The sequence below is a fragment of the Mus musculus genome, chromosome 9 (genome assembly GCF_000001635.26).
Source record: "Mus musculus strain C57BL/6J chromosome 9, GRCm38.p6 C57BL/6J".
Lineage (NCBI taxonomy): Eukaryota > Metazoa > Chordata > Mammalia > Rodentia > Muridae > Mus > Mus musculus.
The window spans coordinates 108,364,557-108,385,494 of NC_000075.6; the positions used below are offsets into that span (position 1 = coordinate 108,364,557).

General features: G+C 46.2%; 1 protein-coding gene across 6 annotated transcripts in view; it reads left to right on the forward strand.

The window, feature by feature from the left end:
- Usp4 (ubiquitin specific peptidase 4 (proto-oncogene)) overlaps nucleotides 1-20,938 on the forward strand; it is a 45,982-nt gene that overhangs the window by 17,993 nt on the left and 7,051 nt on the right. For 2 of the 6 annotated variants that reach the window (XM_006511696.2, XM_006511699.4), the window contains exons 7-19: nucleotides 1,274-1,414; nucleotides 2,205-2,322; nucleotides 3,263-3,436; nucleotides 6,345-6,503; nucleotides 8,006-8,230; nucleotides 9,051-9,134; nucleotides 9,668-9,762; nucleotides 13,880-14,071; nucleotides 14,709-14,797; nucleotides 16,772-16,996; nucleotides 19,529-19,599; nucleotides 19,826-19,959; nucleotides 20,251-20,400. In XM_006511696.2, coding sequence (XP_006511759.1) covers nucleotides 1,274-1,414; nucleotides 2,205-2,322; nucleotides 3,263-3,436; nucleotides 6,345-6,503; nucleotides 8,006-8,230; nucleotides 9,051-9,134; nucleotides 9,668-9,762; nucleotides 13,880-14,071; nucleotides 14,709-14,797; nucleotides 16,772-16,996; nucleotides 19,529-19,599; nucleotides 19,826-19,959; nucleotides 20,251-20,400 — 1,857 coding nt within the window. The remainder of the gene's footprint in view (nucleotides 1-1,273; nucleotides 1,415-2,204; nucleotides 2,323-3,262; nucleotides 3,437-6,344; nucleotides 6,504-8,005; nucleotides 8,231-9,050; nucleotides 9,135-9,667; nucleotides 9,763-13,879; nucleotides 14,072-14,708; nucleotides 14,798-16,771; nucleotides 16,997-19,528; nucleotides 19,600-19,825; nucleotides 19,960-20,250; nucleotides 20,401-20,938) is intronic. The other 4 variants (XM_006511700.3, NM_011678.2, XM_006511697.2 and 1 more) reach the window with 3 other exon arrangements.

Sequence of the window (20,938 nt, forward strand, 5' to 3'; positions counted from 1 at the left end):
GACAGCAGCCTCCAGCCTGTGGATCCTCCAGGGCTTGCACAGGGGTCGCCTGTGACCATGGGAAAACACAAGCAAAATTACAGTTACGAAGTACAATGAAAATAATTTTATGGTTGGGGGTCACCCCAGACTGAGGAACTGTGATAAGGGTGTGAACACTGCCAGGCAGTGGTGGTGCACACTGTTAATCCCAGCACTTGGAAGGCAGAGGCAGAGGGATTTCTGAGTTCGAAACCAGCCTGGTCTGCAGAGTGAGTTCCAAAACAGCCAGGGCTACACAGAGAAACCCTGTCAGAGTGTGACCATTAGGAATGGTGAGAACCACTGCTCTAGAGAAAACCCTCTAGGTGCTCAGCTTGTAGCCTGGGAGGTACAGGTGGTAACCCAGGCAGAGGCAGGCTGGCTGGCCTGGCCTTTGGACCTCTGTCTTCTTGGTTTTCCTTCTCCCTATCCACCCCACACTCTGAAGCCTAAGAATTTTCACTAAGGGAGACAGCTTTTGAAAACGTAGCAGTGCCTCCTTGAGACTCCATGAAGGGTAGAGTCTCTTGGAGTGGTGTGGTTGATCAAGAGTGAGCATAGAGTGGAGTGAGGTGCATTCTCTGATCTCTGGTGCAGTACCAGATATTGTTGTGCATGAGGATACAGCCATAAAGTGAACAGTTTGTTGGGTCAGGAAAGGAGATCAATAGGAAAAGTACTTGTGCCCACCGATTCATAAGCAATATAGAAAAAATTGAAGGAGAGAATTATCAAGCTCTAGGAGTTAGAATGGGGAGGACTTAACCTGCTGAGCCATCACACGAGATGGACACACACACACATAGAATATATGTGAATGGATGAATGAATGGATGACTGTGTGTTCGTGTGTGTAAGTGCAGACACAGGCTTGTGGAGTCGAGGTTGACGTCAGAGGTCAGCCCACCTAGGTTCAGATGGGAATCTCTCTCAAGTTTGCTGCTGCCCACGCCACCCTAGATGACCGACCAGAGCTGGGCCCACAGACGTGACAAGTTCTCTCCGCTCTACTTCATAGCTCCTGCGTAGTGTGAAGACAGCGCTTTTGCAGCTTAACCGAGAGTGGGGAATGTTTTTCCTTCCCTTTTTCCTCTTTCCATATAGGCCAGATTGTCCTCAAGCTTTTTGATTCTGGGGATTCAAGTGTGAGCCATGAAGCACATTTAGGAATGTTTGAGACAAGACCTAAAGCAGTGAATTGGGCCTGTACTTTTAAAACAGTCAGTGTATTGTTTTTTGCTTCCCCTTCCAGATCAAGCACTGCACCTAGCAGAAATTTCACTACCTCTTCAAAACCATCCGCAAGTCCCTATTGCTCAGTGTCTGCCTCTCTCATTGCAAATGGTGATAGCACTAACAGCTCTGGGATGCACAGCTCCGGTGTCAGCAGGGGGTAAGAACAGGCCTTTAACTGTGCTTTCCTTCCACTGCGTCCTTTCTCAGGGGGTACCTGGGCTGCTCATCTGTGCCTAAAATAAAGCTGTGGGATTAGAACTGCCTGCAAGAGCATGCTGCATGTGGCCTCCGCTCCAGCCCATTCCTGCCTCATCCTTCTGACTCTGCTCACTTGTCCTTTTGCTGTCTGGTGTTTTTTCCTGTCTAAGCCATTGATAATCTTGAAGGCATGGTAGCTGGTGTAGGGAGATTACAACATTTGTAAAGGGATGGGCTGTTCAGATGGCAGCTGCAAGGGGGCAGTTCTCAGTTCTGTAGAACCCTGTTTCTCCTTTTAGTAGCTGTGTTCCTTTCTCTATGAATGTTAGGAGCACCTGCCATGAGATATAAACAGGATGGAAGAGAGTAAGCAAGGAAAGAGTAGATGAACACTCAGGCCCAGTCAAGGGTAGTATGGCCTTGTGGATGGTGGCACATGTAATGTAAGCTCTTGATCTTGGTACCTAAAATATGTTTTCCTGTTATCATGTGATAGCCTTCTAGAATGATATAAAATTAGTCGCCAAAGTCTAAAAGAAGAAAATCCAAATAGCATTTCTCCACTATACTTACACCTGCTGACAAGTCAAGTAAAGATGGAGGGGTGGCTCTGGAGGACCAGAGAAGGTAGGGTACATTATGAGACAACCAGGCACAAAATCTCAATGCCCAAGCAGAGCTCTGAAAGTCGTCCTGAGGGGATATGTGCAGCACTTGGTTTTATTGCTGATGTGGGTTGTGTTTTTCAGTGGATCTGGCTTCTCTGCTTCGTATAATTGCCAGGAGCCCCCATCACCTCATATACAGCCTGGCCTCTGTGGACTTGGAAACCTGGGGAACACTTGCTTCATGAACTCTGCTCTGCAGGTAGAGGGGAGCATCACCAACTGAATAAAACTGTTGTTGGGGTTTGTTAATTGAAAAATTAGTATTAGCCCCCTCTCCCCCCACTTCCTTTTAGTGCTTCAGAAGTCTCTGCTAGGATATCTCCTACTGGCTGCTTCAGAGTAGCATCATCAGTGTTTATGGTCCTAAAACATCTATTGCTTTGTTAGTTGGTTGATATTTTTTTGAGACACAGACTCTTACTTTCTCTTAAAATAAAAAGGCAAGAAGGGCTCGGGGTGGTTGAGGTCTTTCTTGGCACTGTCAAGCATATTAGGCATCTTCAATGCTGGATTCAGTCCCTAGCACTACTGCTACAGAGCCCAACAGAAACCAGTGTTAGCATGGTAGTTTATGACTGTGATCTCAGGGCGTGGGAGTCAGGAAGATCTCAAGTTCAAAGATCTTAGGCTGCAGAGGCAGATCTATCTCAGAAATCTCTCTTTATTCATTCATCACATATTTATTGGGTAAGCACTATGTAATAACATCTGATAGACATGGGCTGCAAGGCATTAAGAGTCCAACTCCAAAATTAGGAGGTCATAGTCTCTAAAAATGTCAACTGCAAGTTCAGGGTTTCCTAAGAAAGCTCTCAATTTTAATACTTTGCTAGAAGGATTTAGGATTTACTTAAAACTATGATAGTTAATTTATGATAATTGTTTTTAATGAGGAAAGGATACAGATTAATGGTAGTCAAGAGAAAATGCAAATAGAGTGTCCAGGATTCCAAATGCAGAACTCTGGTATGCTTCTATATATCTCCAATCCCAGGACTTGGAAGGCTGTGGTGGGAGGGTGGCCAAGAGTTTGAAACCAGCTTGGTCTGTAAGTGTATCAGACAGAAAGGACTTGGTCTGTATTAACTGTTTTCATGCTGTCTGGAAGGGTTGCAAGCTCTGGCTTTGTTCTGTTTCAGTGCCTGAGCAACACTGCCCCACTGACTGAGTACTTTCTCAAAGATGAGTATGAGGCCGAGATCAACCGAGACAACCCTCTGGGGATGAAAGGGGAGATTGCAGAGGCCTATGCAGAGCTCATCAAGCAGATGTGGTCTGGAAGGGACACTCACGTGGCACCACGGATGTTCAAGGTAGGTTGTGTGCACACTGGAATGCAGTTGTGCACACATGCATGTAGCATAGCACAAGTGTAGATGTCAGAGGACAACTTGCAGGAATGGGTCTCTCTAGCGTGTGGATCCTGAGGATCAAACTCAGCCGGTCAGGCCTGGTGGTGGTAAAGCATCTTTATCTGCTGAGCCTGCGTGTTGGAAGGGAGCGGCTTCATATTGTACTAAGGCATCCCTTTGCTTGCATTTTGACCTAGGTGAGGGTAGACTCTGAGGGGCCAGCAAGATGGCTCAGTGGGTAAAGGCAAGCCCAATGACCGGAGCACAGCCCCCAGAACCCATGTTACGGTAGAATGAAATAATCGGCTCTATGAAGTTTTTCTCTGACCTCTGTCATGTTCTGTACTGTGGCACTCAGTGACACTCAGCACTCATATTGTTTAAAAAAAAAAAAAGGTGTAATCTAAGACTTAAAATAAGTTCATGTTATCAGAACGTCCTTTTCTTTCTTTTAGTGCTGCGGAGTTTTGGGTGGGGGGCTTTTTATTTTATTTATTTATTTATTTTTATTTTGGTTGTTTGTTTTGTTTTGTTTTTGGTGGTGTGGGGGTTTTGTTTGAGTCAGGGTCTCATTATGTAGTACTGGCTATCATGGAACCCAGTATATAGACCAGGCTGTTCTCAGACTCGGAGAGATGCAGCTGCCTTTGCCTCTCGAGTACTGGGATTAAAGGCATGTGCTACCAGGCCTGACTCAGTACTACAGTTTTGTGTGTTTATTTTATTTTTCGAGACAGGGTTTCTCTGTATATCCCTGGCTATCCTGGTCTCATTTTGTAGACCAGGCTGGCCTCGAATTCAAGAGATCTATGTGCTTCTGCCTCCCAAATACTGGGATCAAAGTGTGTGCACTACCACCTGGGCCCTATGATCTAGACTAGACTATAAGCATTTGGTGGTGGTGGTTGTTTTGTTTTGTTTTTTGTTTTTTTTTTTGTTTTTTCGAGACGGTTTCTCTGTGTAGCCCTGGCTATCCGGGAACTCACTCTGTTCTAGGCTGGCCTCGAACTCAGAAATCCACCTCCTGCCTCTGCCTCCCAAGTGCTGGGATTAAAGGCCTGTGCCACCACGCCCAGCTTTTTTTTTTTTTTAAGGATTTATTTATTATTATACATAAGTATACTGTAGCTGTCTTCAGACAACACCAGAAGAGAGTGACAGATCTCATTACAGGTGGTTTTGAGCCACCATGTGGTTGCTGGGATTTGATCTCAGAACCTTTTGAAGAACAGTCAGTGCTCTTACCCACCGAACCATCTTGACAGCCCCTAAACGTTTGGTTTTGACTGCTAAAGTGATGTAATCCGGAATCCTGTGTCCCATGTCTCTGTGCTCTAGTCAGGACCTCAGAAGGCAGGGATAGACTTGCATTCTCAGAGGGTGATATGGAAGGCAATTCTTTTCATAACAGGGTTTCCTCTGTATAGCCTTGGCTGTCCTTGCCTCTAGTTCAGAGATCCATTTGCCTCTGTCTTCTTAGTACTGGGATTAAAGGCACGTGCACCACTACCTAGTTAAAGGCAATTCTTTTTTTTTTTTTTTTAAGATTTACTTATTTTATGTAAATGAGTACACCATTGGCTCTCTTCAGACACACCAGAAGAGGGCATCGGATCCTATTACAGGTGGTTGTGAGCCACTGTGTGGTTGCTGGGGATTGAACTGAGGACCTCTGGAAGAACAGTCAGTGCTCTTAACCGCTGAGCCATCTCTCCAACCCCGTGAAAGGCAATTCTTACTTAGATTTTTTCCCTCAGCGGAAAAAAAAATCTTAAGTGGTCGGTTAATAGTGAGGACTCTTTCACCTTCTTGGTCACTTGAATCTGTGAGAATTACAAGTCAATTACCATTTATACACTAAATCCTAAAGGATACTAAGATCGGACGGCAGCACCCTGGACTTGCTCAAGTGGAAACGACTTACAAATGGCATTTTGGGGCGGCATACTGATGGACACAGTTGATAGCTGCACTGTCTGGTGGTAGCCGCTAGCCAGGTGGTTACTGTGACCAAGAATCTGAACAGGGGAAAAGGGATTGGAGAGATGGCTCTGTAGTTACAAGAACTGGCTGTTCTTCTAGAGGATCTAGATTGGATTCCCAGCATCTACATGGTGGTCACAATCATCTGTAAGGCCAGTCCCAGGAAATTCAAATTTATCTTCTGGCTTCCATGGGTACCATAGAGGCAGAAGGAAAAAAAAAAAAAAAAAAAAAAACAACTCCTAGGCGTTAGGGTCTTAAAGGAAGGTTTTGAGCATGCTCAGAAAGGGGAGGTGAGCTCCATCCCAGCTGCTCTTTTATTTTCAACTAATTTAAATATAAAAAACTTCATAGTTAGTAGCTAAAATATTACACACCACAGATGTAGAACACTGCTTGACTTATCACAAGAGACTATGGGCTCATTCCTGGGGTTTGTGGTTGAGCACTGCTGCTGTGCTGCTGACGGAAACTACACTCCAAGGGCGGCTGGATACAGCAGCACTGGACACTCAGACCTAGGGATGTTAGGGCTGTTTCACATATGACTCCTGGATTGATCACTTCTAAGGCTCTATAATTCAACTCTGCGAACTACAAAAAGACACTGGAGTGGGGTTCACATCACTGCTTGGATCTATCGCTGAGAGTGCGCCCCTCCCCGTTAGGATAGTGGCCTGACTTCAGGCCTGTAGTTTACTTGGACCTCTAACCTGAGCCATTCCTCTGGTGTCCCATTGGCCTCAGTGTCGCTTGTAAGGCGTTAGCGGGACTGTCGCCCAGGTGACTGTAAGGCTGCTGCTGTGGGCCCTGCCCTGACTTTGTTTGCTTCTTTTCCCCCTTCACTACTTTATTGTGTCTCCTAATGGAGTTGCTTTTGTTGTAGACGCAAGTGGGACGTTTTGCCCCTCAGTTTTCTGGCTACCAACAGCAAGACTCCCAGGAGCTGCTAGCCTTTATTCTAGACGGACTGCACGAGGACCTGAACCGCGTAAAGAAGAAGCCTTACCTGGAGCCCAAGGACGCCAATGGGCGACCAGATGCGGTATGATACTAAAGGGGTCAGCACCCTGTCCCAAAGAGAGTCCCTTGTATTGACAGCATGGGCACAGACCTCTGGGGTTGGAGTCAGTGCAAGGGCCCCGGTTGCCTAGTCAGAAAGCACGCTAACTATAGTTGCCTTTCCCGCCAGCACTCCAGATCAAACTCACAGGGCCGTTTGAGTGCTAGACAGGCCTGCAACTTCTGAGCTACATCCCAGGCCAGCTGTAGAAACTCCTAGCACTTCCTCGGGTTTCTTCAAGTGAGTTAGTTTGTTTAGTATTGCATTGGCAAGCCAGGACTGAGCGAGCACTGAGAACTTACCAGCTGACCGTGTGCTCTACCACTATCACTGCTCTTTACAGCTCAGCCAGGGTTGGTTTAGTTGTGGTACTGGCGATAAAACCTCCAACTTCTTCCTATTGGCCAAGTGCATACCACTGGGCTGAAGTTATGGCCTACTTGCATTGTTTAGTTTGAAATGCAGTCTTACTACATTGCTCAGAATGGTCTTGACCTCAGACTCTAGCCTAGGAAGACCTTGAAATTGGCATCTTTCTGCCTCAACTTCCCAAGTAGCCAGGGTTACAGGCCTGTGCCACTAGCCCAGTTTTTAGTGGGACAGGATCTCATTAGTACTTTGGGCTGGTGTCTGACTGTATATCTGAGAGTGCCTAGAAATTTTGAGTCTTTTGCCTCCAGAGTATTAAAGTATCCTCTTCTTTCCTTGATTATTAAAATATCTGGTTAAAACTAAATTTAAGACATATATACTTGATGCCTTGATTTCTCTGGTACTTGAAAGGGGAATTTATTTTAGCGATCCTGTTGCATTAAAACAATTGACATGAATGCTTTAAAGTAGCTTTTAAATCTTAAAAAACAGCTTAACTATATCATGGATTAAAAACTCTCCACTAGTGGCCTAGAGAGATGGTTTAGAGGTTAAGAGCACTGCCTGCTCTTCCAGAGGATCTGAGTTCAATTCCCAGCAACCACATGGTGGCTCACAACCGTCTATAATGAAGATCTGGTGCCCTCCTCTATCATGCAGGCAGAATGCTGTATACACAATAAATAAATAAATCTTTAAAAGAAAAGGAAAGAAAATCTCCCTTAAGGCTAGGCAGTGGTGGCCCATGCCCTTAATCCCAGTATTTTGGAGGCAGAACCAGGTGGATTTCTGAGTTCCAATCCAACCTAGTCTATAGAGTAGCTTCCAGGACAGCCCGGGCTACACCGAGAAACCCTGTCTCAAAAACCCAAAACAAAAATCTTCCCTAAGGACCTTTAGATCATTAAAAGCACAAAAGGATTGGTCAATCCCCAGTTGGACTTGTGTGCCTTTGGTGCTCTCAGAATCCCTTTTTTGCCATAGATTCTTGATGGTTGTGGGTGTAGAGCTAACCCGTGGTGAGACTACGGTACACTAAAAGCTCTCGGCTGTTCACTGGGAGAGGACAGATGTTGCGAATCTCCCTACTTAATCCTTTTCCTTTCGTGTAGGTGGTAGCAAAGGAAGCCTGGGAAAACCACAGGCTGAGGAATGATTCTGTGATTGTGGATACTTTCCATGGCCTTTTCAAATCGACTTTGGTTTGCCCAGAATGTGCTAAAGTTTCTGTGACCTTTGACCCATTTTGCTATCTAACTCTCCCACTGCCTTTGAAGAAGGATCGGATTATGGAGGTCTTCCTGGTTCCTGCTGACCCTCAGTGCAGACCTATCCAGGTACCCGAATCCTCACCTTCATAGCACCCCTCACTGAGTAGACTCTGGTCCCAGATGGGACTACGTTCTATCTGCTGCATGGGAAACACCATTGACTGTCCCTAGGTCCCCTTGGGCTTAAGTCTCTATGTGCACCTTGGCCTCTCTGAGACCTCTGTGTAAGCTCATTACTTGTGATGGTCCTTAGGCTAGCTCTGTCACTTCCCCACCGTGTAAATTCATGTAGCTGTAGTAACCTGCCTTTCCTGCTAAAGGGCCTGGAATGTTGGGAGGATGCAGTAGAGTTTCCTTAAGTTTGTCTTCCAGACAGGTGGGAGAACAAGTCAGGTATGGTCAGTGGGTCTTCATATGCAATTCTGCTGGTAGCAGAGGGCAAGGTGATACCTGCTGGGTGTGGCTGTGCCCACTTTTTCTCCTGGTCCTCAAGGGAAGCAAAGGCAGGTAGAACAGATCTGAAGTTGAAGCCAGCTTGGTCTTTGTAATGAGGTTCGGGCCATCCAGAGCTACACAGTGAAGCTGTCTCAAGGGGAAAAAAGGAAAGAGGGGTGATACATAGTATTAAATGGCAATTTATATGCTTTTAACATTTCTCTAGAGGAAGTGCTGACCCAATCCAGAAGGTAAAGGATACAGCAATATTTGGGAGGGAAGGAGGTGGCTGCCTGAGTGTTGCAGCTGTGCTGACAGCAGAGCCTTGGCTCTGTCAGCTGGCCATATCTGGGCCATGCACTGCCTCTGGAGGAATCCTACGTCTCCAGGATGTGTCTTCCTCTAGGGTCATTTCTTGTCTCCTGTCACCTTGACTGTTTCTCCTTTGCAGTACCGTGTGACTGTGCCATTGATGGGGGCCATTTCTGACCTGTGTGAAGCACTCTCCAAGCTGTCTGGCATTGCTGCAGAAAATGTAAGAAGGAGTCATTAGTGGTCCCTCCCACCATCAAATCACTTTATGGTCCTTTGGGTTTACTCTGAAAGTTTTGGGAGATTTTTGTTATTGGACAGTGCAAATGTCTTGGATACCTCATAGCTCCTGGTCTTACTCACGGTCCTTTCCAGTGCAGGGAAACAGTCTTTCTCTCACTGTGGTGGTGCCGCCCATTGTCAGAGGGACAAGAGTAGGGCTTGCTTTCATCATGGTGCAGGTATAGAGACTGGCTCTGGAAAGCCACTGGGATTTCTAGGCCATGACCAGTGTCTGCTCAGCACTCCCTTCTCATCGTTCCTCCCATTTGAAGGCAATGTCATCAAACAGCCGTGCTGGCAATAGCCTGCTGCTCCCTTTCCGTCTTGGCCATACGTCGCCTTGGGACCACTCGAATGGTGGTTCTTGGTAGGCAACACTTGAGCAAGGAGTTTCTGCCGCTGTTTCTCAGTTTTAGTCAGTGAACAGGAGCTCTGTGAGCCATCCTGTCATCTGCTTGTGCTCTTGATTCTTAGATGGTGGTCACTGATGTATATAATCACCGCTTCCACAAAATTTTCCAAATGGATGAAGGTTTAAGCCACATCACGCCTCGAGATGACATTTTTGTGTAAGTACTTAGCAGTTTCTGATACATGAGCAGAAGAGCACTGTAGAGACTTTGCTCTGACATAGATGTTTGTGTGTATATGTTCTAGTACCTGACCTAGGTGCTTGTGTATATATGTCCTAGTACCTGACCTAGGTGCTTGTGTATATATATCCTAGTAGCTGACCCAGGTGCTTGTGTATATATGTCCTAGTAGCTGACCCAGTGCTTGTGTATATATGTCCTAGTATCTGGCTTAGGTGTTTCTGTATATACGTCCTAGTACCTGGCCAGAGAAGCGTGTTCAGGAATCTGGGTATGTGTTAGTACCAAGGACCCTTTGGCCCCACAGAGCCCTGCACTAACACAGCTTTGGCAACAGATTCTGTTTGCTAAGAGGACTAATTCAGTGGTTCTGCTGTCAGAGGTTTCTTGCTCAATAAGAATCAGCTGGCCAGTTGGTGGTTGCGCACACCTTTGATCCTAGCACTCAGGAGGGAGAAGCAGGAAGATCTCTGAGTTCTAGGCAAGCCTGGTCTACAGAATGAGTTCCAGGACAAACAGGGCTACACAGAGAAACCCTGTCTTAGAAAAAAAGAAAAACAAAGAGTCACAGCTGTGTGAAAGGCCAGGGCAATCAAAGGGCAGTGGTATACCGGGATTTCGGGTTTCTCTGCCCCATTTTCTGCTTCTCAAGCAGGTACCATGGTGGCACTCTCTCATCTCAGAATGAATGGCTGTTGGCATCTCAGGCATTCTATAAAGCTATGAGATTCAGCTTTTCAGTTTTCTTATCACCATGGAAACAATACAAAGTGTTGTTTTGTGGCAACTCTTTGGGAAATAGGGTGTGTGTCCTCCTCCTAGGTACAGAGGTGCAGCTTCCAGCCAGCCATGTCTTACGTATACTCTTTTTTTACTTCCCATTCAGAACGGCATCCAGTTGGCTTGCTCAGTTTTGTACTCTCAGCAGAGCCAGGCAGATCGGATCTCTCTGAATTTGAGGCCAGTTGAGGCTAGAAGTGCTTTTAACTGCCTCTTAACCTCCCCACACTTGGGAGGCAAAGGCAGGGAGATCTCCGTATTCAAGGCCAGCCTGGTCTACAAAGCAAGTTCCAGGAGTTTGGTCCCTCCAATCCACATAGTAAAAGGAGAGAACTGACTCTACAGAGTTGTCCTCTGACCTCCACACATATTATAACACACACACGCACGCGCACACGCACACACACGAGGGCTTGAGTTCAGATTCCCAGCACCTGTGTAAAAAGGTAGACCTAGTGGTGCATGTCTGTAATCCCATGCTGTGGAGGCGGAGATGGGCTTGCTGGCCAGCGAGCTTATCTGAAATGGTGAGCTCCAACTTCAGTGAGAGACACTGACTCAGAAAACAGAGTTGAGGGGCTGGTGAGATGGCTCAGTGGGTAAGAGCACCCGACTGCTCTTCCGAAGGTCCAGAGTTCGAATCCCAGCAACCACATGGTGGCTCACAACCATCCGTAACAAGATCTGACTCCCTCTTCTGGTGTGTCTGAAGACAGCTACAGTGTACTTACATATAATAATAAAATAAAAAAAAATAAAAAAAAAAAAAAAAAAGAAAACAGAGTTGACTGAGAAAGATGCCAGTGTTGACCTGACCTCTACACGAACATGCACCACACACAGAATGAATTGTCTTATGAGAATAGTGGCATAGTGTTTGGTCTTGGTTGGTTGATACATTGTTTTGAGACAGGGTTGTCTTGTAGTTTACCATGTAGACCAGGCTGGCCTCAAACTCAGAGTGAACCATGTCCCTCTGCCTCCTGAGTGCTGGGTATAGGTGTGAAACTTCACTTCTTGGTACAGATAGTATTTTTAGCCATGTTACATGCTATCCTTGTAATTTAATGCTCACCACAACCCTGGTAGGTGAGTAATCCTACCAAGTACACAGACCTAGAAGTTAGAGGGTGCCACTGGGTCACTCCAACCTGAAAAGGACACAGTGAACCTGGAACTTGGAGCAGCCTCACTCGAGGCCCAGCTGCTAACCATTGCTAACTTGAGTCTTTCTTTACAACGTGTCTTATGAGTTGTTTTTAAAATCCCTCCTGCACTAGCCAGCAAGGTGGCTCAATAGGTATGGCTACTTGCTGACAGTCTAACTGCTAGAGTTTAATCTCTCCAACCCACATAGAGGGAGAGAACCCGCTCCACTCAAATTGTCCTGTGATGGCCACCGCTGTGCTGTGTGACATGTGCCTGTCAGTTCTCATTTGCGCGCTCGCACACGCGCATACACACACACACAAGCAGTTTTCACAAAAGCTGCTCCTGGAGGTTGGGATTTAGGGCAGTAGTTACTGTGCGTACTTATCCTCCAGAGGACCAGCTTCGGGCTCTAGCACCTGTATCAGGAAGCTCACCGTCACCTTTATCACCAGCGTCAGGGGATCTCGTGTCTTCAGGCTTTTGAGGGCTCCATGCTCATGTTTATGGTGCATAGAACTCATGAAGGCATATACACAAATGCCAATAAAAATAAATCTTTAAAGGATTTTTGTTTTTCCTTTGTGATTCCTAATGAAAACTGCTGACCAGGCATTGAGGAGGAGTGCTGCTTGTGCACTCAACAAACTGGAATCAGTAAGTGTGTGTGTCTCTATAGGTAGAGAGAAAGACTGCAGTCAGTTGCCAGTAATTTTAGTAACATCTCCAGAATAGCAAATGCTACCTCTAAACCTCCCTCCTCGTTAGATCAGGTTGGTACTGTTTATTCACTGTTTAAGACACAGATTTCAAAATAATTTATTTGTACCTAGTAGTTTATTTGGTTTTCTCTGGATTTTTATAAAGTTGGATATGGCTGGATGTGGTGGTATGTACCTGTGTCTGGCATTTGGGAGGCAGAGACAGGTGGCTCTGTGGTGAGTTTGAGACCACCCTGGCCAACATAACAAGTTCCTGACCAGCCCAGACTTCATAGTAAACTTTTCAAAAAATGAGAAGGTGTGGGGTATAATTATTTTATTTTGCTTGAGTGATTCTTGAATAACAATGGTAAGTAACTGGTTTTATAAGTTTCCCCACTTAATAAGGCTCTGGCTAGTAGTCTCAGTGTATATTCCTGTGTTATATTTGGCTTTATTATACAGAAGAGCACTAAGAACTCAGTTGGGTTTTTGTTGTTGTTGTTGTTTGTTTTTGTTTTTTTTTGGAGACAGGGTTTCTCTGTGTAGCTCTGGCTGTCCTGGAACTCACTCTGTAGACCAGGCTGGCCTCAAACTCAGAAATCTGCCTGCCTCTGCCTCCCAAGTGCTGGGATTAAAGGAGGTGCCATCACTGTCTGGCTAACTCAGTTTCAAAAATTGAGCTCCTAGCTGGGTGATAGTGTTGAACACTTTTAATGTGAATGTAGCTTAGTTGGTAGCATGCTTGCCTAGTGTATACAAAGTAGTGAATTTGGTCCCTCTCACCAGATAAACCAGGTCTGTAATCCCAGCACTTGGAAGGCAGAGGAGGAAGGATTCGAGTTTAAGATCCTCCTCAGTTATGTTGTAAGTTTGAGACTTGCCTGGGATATGGAAGGAAGGAGGAAGAGAGACAGAGACTTAAAAAATAACTTTTAAAAGTTGAGCTTTTTGGTGAGAAAAAGTGAAGTTGGTAGACGAATTCTCCGTGATGGTGCCGATGATGGTCCTCATTTCCTTTGATGATCAGAGATGGCCCATGGTTTATGTCTTTGGGAGTAAGCAGTATGGTCCGGTGTCTGAGTTCTGTAGGTTCACATGGATTGACAGCGATCCTTGGTGAGATTTTTTTTGTTTTGTTTTTGTTTTTTCGAGACAGGGTTTCTCTGTGTAGCCCTGGCTGTCCTAGAACTCACTCTGTAGACCAGGCTGGCCTCGAACTCAGAAATCCACCTGCCTCTGCCTCCCAAGTGCTGGGATCAAAGGCGTGTGCCACCATTGCCCGGCCTTGGTGAGATTATTGACTCAACCTGTAATCACCTTGGAAATGGCTTATCTCCTTTTGCTTTCTAAAAGGTACTCTGTCTTTTGTCGTCAAGATAAAAAGCTCAGCACCTTGCAGCAGCTTATCTGTTTTGCTGACGGACCTGCTGCTAAAGGTTCCCTCTCTGTGACTCATGCAGGTATGAGGTCTGCAACACGTCCATGGATGGCTCAGAGTGTATCACTCTTCCAGTCTACTTCAGAGAGAAGAAGTCCAGGCCGTCGAGTGCTTCCTCGGGGGCTGTGCTCTATGGACAGCCCCTTCTTGTCTCTGTCCCTAAGCATAAGCTAACCCTAGAGTCTTTGTACCAGGCTGTTTGTGATCGTATCAGGTTGGTACTGGAAATGTAATCGCATGGTTATCTGAGATGAATGGGTTTTGCACTTGTTTTTCTGTTGATACCATGTACTCAGCTTTGAGAAAAGGAACTGTGCCAGACCCTGAGAGGGGCAGAGGGGGGCAGAGGCTAACAGGACGGAGTAGCTGGCACATGTAATCTTATCAACTACCTTAGGATGGAGGGTGCTGAATGGCATTCAGCTGGAGGAGAAGAGGGCTTGCCTAGCATGCACAAACCCCTGTGTTGACTCTCCACAGCCCCGTAAACCAGGCATGGTCACAGTGCACTCCTGTAACCTTAGCACGTGAGATGTGGAGGCAGGCGAATTGGGAGCTGAAAGTTTCCCTTAAGTATATAGCAAATTAGAGGCCAGCCTGGGGACCATAAAACACTGTTGCAATCAAATCAAATAATGCACATGACATTCCCAGAAGACCTGGAACCAGCCTTTCTCGGTATCTTTATTGACTTAGTAAGTTAACCTGTGATCTCTTAGGTGGTTCTTAATTTCTTGAGCCATTACATTATGCTTATGGATATCTGAATATGTGAATTACGTACTGCTTCATAGCTGTATTGTAGAAAAAGAGTTAAATGTTAATACTAACAATCTTTTTTTTTTTTTAAGCCGCTACATAAAACAGCCTTTGCCTGATGAGTTTCTCAGCTCACCCTTAGAGCCTGGGGCCTGCAATGGCTCTAGGAGTAGCTATGAAGGTAAGCACTCCTGCTGTGGGGCTGTGGGGCTGTGATGACCTCATTGCTCCTGATTTCCCTCCTCTTGGAAGGTGTTAAACACATGGATTTATTTGAGTCTGGACTGGTAGAGTGTAGGATCTCTTAGTCACCATTAACCTTTGGATCTTGTAGAATGGTTTTGGATTCCTGCTGACACACATTGTGTTCTGTCTCAGACACACTGAGCCTGGAAGTACTGGGTAACGAGGCTAAGGTTATGAAGCAGGGCCAAGATCTGTTTGATTGTACAGTGCTGGTCATCAAGGCCTTGCATGGTCACTGCCTGCTGTGCTCCCTTCCCGAGCTCCCGGAGTCCGAGTTTCCTCCTTATCTGTTAGCATTTACTTCCCTAGCATGGACTCGTACACACCGTTCAGCATGGCTGGGGACCCTTTACTGCCCTAAAAGGACAGGTTTCCCGGCCAGCTAATCAGGAGGTTGAAGCTGGCTATCTTGGGCATTTATTTCTGACTTCCTAGGAAACAACTGAGTTTAGGTCATAGGAGAGAAGAAAGTCACAGTTGAAAAACAGTGCAGTGGGTTCATTGCAAACCCCAAGGCCTCCGTCCCTTCCTGTGGCCAGTGTGCCTGGTCTGCAGTGTGTAGGTGATCATGTGCCTTTATTCCTATAAATCCATAAGTCATCTCTGAATTCTTTGGGTTTTTAAGTTTTTTGTGTATTACTCTTGTATCCGTGTGTGCATTGTCTATGCATGGGTGTGTGTGGAGGCCGAGGGTGACGTTTTGGAAGTTAGTTCTCTCCATTTGTTTTTATGCAGGTTCTGGGGAGCAAACTCAGATCCCCACACTCATGCAGCACATGCCTTTCTCTGTTGACTTTAATGCTCCCTTTGTCTCTCTAACCCGGGCTGGGCTAGAACCCACTGTGCAGGTTACGCTCGCTTGCTTGCTCTAACCCGGGCTGGGCTAGAGCCCACTGTGCAGATTACACTCGCTTGACTTTCCTTCCCAGTCCTTCCAAGCACTGAGATTGCAAGATTTTAAATCTGACTTTAAGATTTTCTTCCTTGCAAAACTGTTCTTGGGTACTGAGTGTTCCATTTTAGTGCATCTCTCTGGGAAGCTAATGATGAAGTCAAGGGGAGAACCATGTGATGTGAGGGGCTGCTGCCAAAAGACTCACTTAAATTCTCAACCGTGGCGGCAGCGGTAGTGGTGGTAGTGGTGGTGGTGGTAGTGGTGGTAGTGGTGCACACCTTTAATCCCAGCACTGGGAGGCAGAGGCAGGTGGATCTCTTGAGTTCCAGGCCAGCCTGGTCTATGGAGTAAATTCCAAGACAGCCAGGGCTATTAAAAACAAACAAACAAACAAACAAACAAACACCTCTCTCTTGAGAAACAAAGTAAATGCATTCATTCTCTGGGTATCTGGTACCTCATCATGGAATAACATGCTTTGTCTGCCTCTTGGGGGCAGTCACTTGTTAAATCAAGTATCTAATAACTATGGAGATGTATAGGGGTGGATGCACTTCAATATATACAGCAAAGGGGCTGGAGACATGGCTCAACAGTTAAGAGCACTGACTGTTCTTCCACAGGTCCTGAGTTCAAATCCCAGCAACCACATGGTGGCTCACAACCATCCATAATGAGATCTGATGCCCTCTTCTGGGGTGTCTGAAGACAGCTACAGTGTACTTATGTATAATAAATAAATAAATAAATCTTTAAAAATATATATACAACAAAATATACTAGGAAATAATAATGCACTTTAGAGTAAATAAATATTTTATGGTTTCTTTGTGGGTTATGTTGTTTTGAGGTAGGGTCTCCTGTAATCCAGACCAGCTGCAAACTTGTCATGTGGTTGTGGCTGGCCTTGAACTCACTGTCCTTTCTCAGCCTCCTGAGTGCTTGGGTTATAGATAGATATCACCATACCTGGCTAAGTATGGGACTTCACAGATTGTTTTTCATGTGTATCAGGAGATGAAGAGGAAGAAATGGATCATCAAGAGGAAGGAAAAGAGCAGCTTTCCGAAGTGGAAGGCAGTGGTGAGGACGATCAGGGAGATGACCATAGCGAGAGCGCCCAAAAGGTGAAAGGCCAGCCGAGGCACAAGAGGCTCTTTACCTTCAGCCTCGTGAACTCCTGTGGAACTGCTGATATCAATTCACTGGCAACTGACGGGAAACTCCTCAAACTCAACTGTAAGTGCTTGCTTGCCCCTTCAGGTAGACTTGGGGCACATAAGAGCTCTTTAGGAATCGTGTTACTTCATATCCCCTACATCAGGTGGTAACTCTTTATGTAGCTCTAGGGTCAGACATTTGAGTGCCTTGGAGAACGGTTGAGGACACACATCTCTCAAAGGAGTTTTACCCTGTTCCCTTCGGTAGTAGAGTGGCAAGTTTAAGACAAGCCCCCCCCCCATTTTTGTTTTTGTTTTTGTTTTTCGAGACAGGGTTTCTCTGTGTAGCCCTGGCTGTCCTGGCACTCACTTTGTAGACCAGGCTGGCCTCGAACTCAGAAATTCGCCTGCCTCTGCCTCCCGAGTGCTGGGATTAAAGGCGTGCGCCACCACGCTCGCCCCCCCCCCCCATTTTTATGTGTTGACATTTTACCTACTTGTATGTCTGTGCACCATGTTTGTGCCTGGTATCAGTGGACACCAGAAGACAGCATTAAATCTCCTACAATGGAAATTACTGCTGTGAACCACCAAGTGGATGCTGGGACCTGAACTCTACAAGAGCAAGAAGTATTCCTCACCATCTCTAACCCCAGGAGGTTCTAACCCAGACTTCCTATGTAGCTGATGCTGGCCTTGAACTTCTGACCTTCCTGTCTCTATCTCTTGAGTCTTTAGATTTCAGGCATATGCCACTATGCCCAGCTGTCACCTTAATCCTTGATGTTCATGACCTCAGAAGCAAACAGGCTTCCATTGCTCTGCGAGAGCTTTCCTCTGGCTCAGTGATTCTTAGGGTCATGCTAGGAGCATTTCTGTAGACTTGCTTCACTCATAAGAATAGGTGCATTTGTCTCTTTGTTCCGTAAAAATACTTAATTGTATATGATGAAGCTAGAGGTAGTTGTGGATTGTAATCAGGACAGCGCTTGGGCGCTTGGGGAAAAAGCATCTCTAGGGGTGTGGACATGCATCATGTGCGATGCCTCCATGGGCAGGGCGGACGCTGCACCCTTTGTCTTCTACCTTAACTACTTATGTTAGTTTCCCCCCCTTCCCCTTCCCCTCCTCCCCCCCTTGCCCTTCCTTCCCTTCATTTTTTTTTTTTTTAATTTTTTACCTTCCCTTCATTTTAATTAAAAAAAATTTTTTTTTGTTTTGTTTTTTCGAGACAGTGTTTCTCTGTATCCCTGGCCTCAAATTCACAGAGATCCATGCCTCTGCCCTCCAAGTGCTGGGTATTAAAGGTGCCTGCCACCATTACCCAGCTTTAATTTTAAAAATTAGATTCTGGGGCTGGAGAGATGGCTCAGCGGTTAAGAGCACTGACTGCTCTTCCGAAGGTCTTGAGTTCAATTACCAGCAACCACATGGTGGCTCACAACCATCTGTAATGGGATCCAATGCCCTCTTCTGGTGTGTCTGAAGGGAACAACAGTGTACTCACATAAAGTAAATACATAAATAAATCTTTAAAAAAAAAATTAGATTCTATGTGTTTGAGTGTTTTCCTGCATATATGTATGTGTACTATGTGTGCCTGGGACCTGCAGAGGAACTAAAGCTGTAATAAATTATGAGCTCCCGCCTTGGGTGTTAGGGACTGAACCCTAGTGTTCTACAAGAGTAATAAATGATCTCTTACTACTGAGCCATCTTTCCAGCCCAACCCATACCTTTCAAAAAAATTTTATGTGAATGGGTATTTTACATGTATATATATGTGTGCACCATATGAGTGCCTGCAGAGGCCAGAAGAGGGCATCCGATCCCCCGGGACTGGAATTTCAGACAATCAAGAGCCTTTGGGTGCTGGTAATTGAACCTGGGTCTTCAGGAAGAGCAGACAGGGCACTTAGCTGTCAAGCCATCTTTCCAGCCTCCTCCAGCTTTTTAAATGTTTCATGTATTTATCAAGACTAAGGACTGACCTCAGGAACTTGCACATACAAGGCAGAGGCTCTAGCACTCACTGTAGTTCCTGGTTCCCTTTACACAGTCTTTTATCTGAGTTTTTATTGCTGCCTGTCTGTAAGCTTACTACATGCATGCCTCGTGCTCACAGAGCCCAGGAGAGGTTGTCAGATCCCCAGAAACTAGAACTACAGACTACTGTGAGCCACTGTGTGGGTGTAGGGAGCTGAGCTTGGGTACTCTATAAGAGCAGAAAATGCTCTTAATCTCTGAGCCATATCTACACTCCCATTTACATTTTTATTTTGTTGTTTTGTTTTGTTTTTCGAGACATGGTTTCTCTGTGTAGCTCTGGCTGTCCTGGAACTCACTCTGTAGACCAGGCTGGCCTCAAACTCAGAAATCCGCCTGTCAGATTCTGGGTTTTGGGGGTTATCTGTAATATTAGGGGAGACTTTGAAGCTGTGGGAGGTTGAGATTCAAAAAGGCTGCCCCAGGTTCTAGCATTGCTCTCCTCAGTGGCTGGTGGTGGGTGAGCAGGTGTGGTGCTGCTGCCTGAGTGTGGCCCTTCTCACTTGGAGAGCCTCTCCTGGTGTTGGTCATTCCATAATGAGTGACACTATGGTCCCCTCCACAGCTCGATCCACACTGGCCATTGACTGGGACAGTGAGACCCGAAGCCTTTACTTTGATGAGCAAGAATCTGAGGTATGTCATTTGGGGTTTGTGGTCAGTGCTGTGTTCTGGCTTCTGCTCTGAAAATACATTGATGTTCATCTCATTGATTGGACAACAGTTAAATTTTCCTTATGACTTGAAATGAAAAGCACCCAAGACTGCCATTCTGTGTGCAGAGACTGCAGAAAGCACGGTATATTCCAGGCAGAGCTTGAGCATCCCGTGAGCCGCCAGGAGGCTTCACAGCAGAACTCAGTGCTTCTCTCCGCAGGCCTGTGAGAAGCACCTGAGCATGTCACAGCCGCAGAAGAAGAAGAAGGCGGCAGTAGCCCTGCGAGAGTGCATCGAGCTCTTCACCACCATGGAGACCCTTGGGGAGCATGACCCCTGGTATGCAAGTCCCCGAGCTCTGAGCAGGGGACCTATGTACCCTAGGCTCTGAGGTTTGCTGGGACCACCTGTGTGCACAGAAACCTCCTCCTGTGCCTGGACAGGTCATCTTTTCTTAAGCAGTTCTGTAAATATTTGTGTGTGAGAGACGACTGTTTGCTGGACTGAGAAAAGCCACTGCTCTGATGAGAAGGCAGGGGTTTGTTCATAAGTCCTGGGGTTGAGTCCTGCCTGGAAGGTCTCCTTGTGACCTCCTGCTGCCCTGGCTAAGTAAGTCTCTTCTGTCTTTAGGTACTGTCCCACCTGTAAGAAGCACCAGCAGGCAACAAAGAAGTTTGACTTGTGGTCTTTGCCCAAGATCCTGGTGGTTCACCTCAAGCGTTTCTCCTATAACAGATACTGGCGGGATAAACTTGACACCGTGGTGGAGTTCCCAGTCAGGTGGGTGTGTGCACAGGTGCTGAGGAGGGAGGTGAGAAGATAGATGCTGGAGTTAGATTGTAGTACTTGGCTCTGGGAGGTTGACTTGTGACTTGTGGAGCAATCCTTCCTTCCCCTACTCGTGGGAAAAGTCACTACTAGAAGAGTCCTGCTGATTGTGTCACTGCTGATCTGCTTGTATCCTCACACTGGTCTGTGGCCTGTCCTGGCCGTCATTGCTGTCAGGGAACTTGGCTTCAGCCAGGACAGCACAGGCTCAGTTCTGTTTCTTATTAACAGGGCGAGGCAACCAGGTTAGCCTACCCGCGGGAGCTGATGTTCAGCTGGGTGTGGTGTCGCATGCTTGTAATTCCTTGCTCGGGCAGGAGGATCATTGATTGAGTTTAAGGCCACCTTTGTAGTTAAAATTTTGTTTACTTTTTTTGTTTGTTTGTTTTGGTTTTTTGAGACAGAGTTTCTCTGTGCAGCCTGGGCAATCCTGGAACTCACTCTGTCATTCAGTGCCAGTCTTAGCCCCCTGAGTGCTGGGATTGAAGCC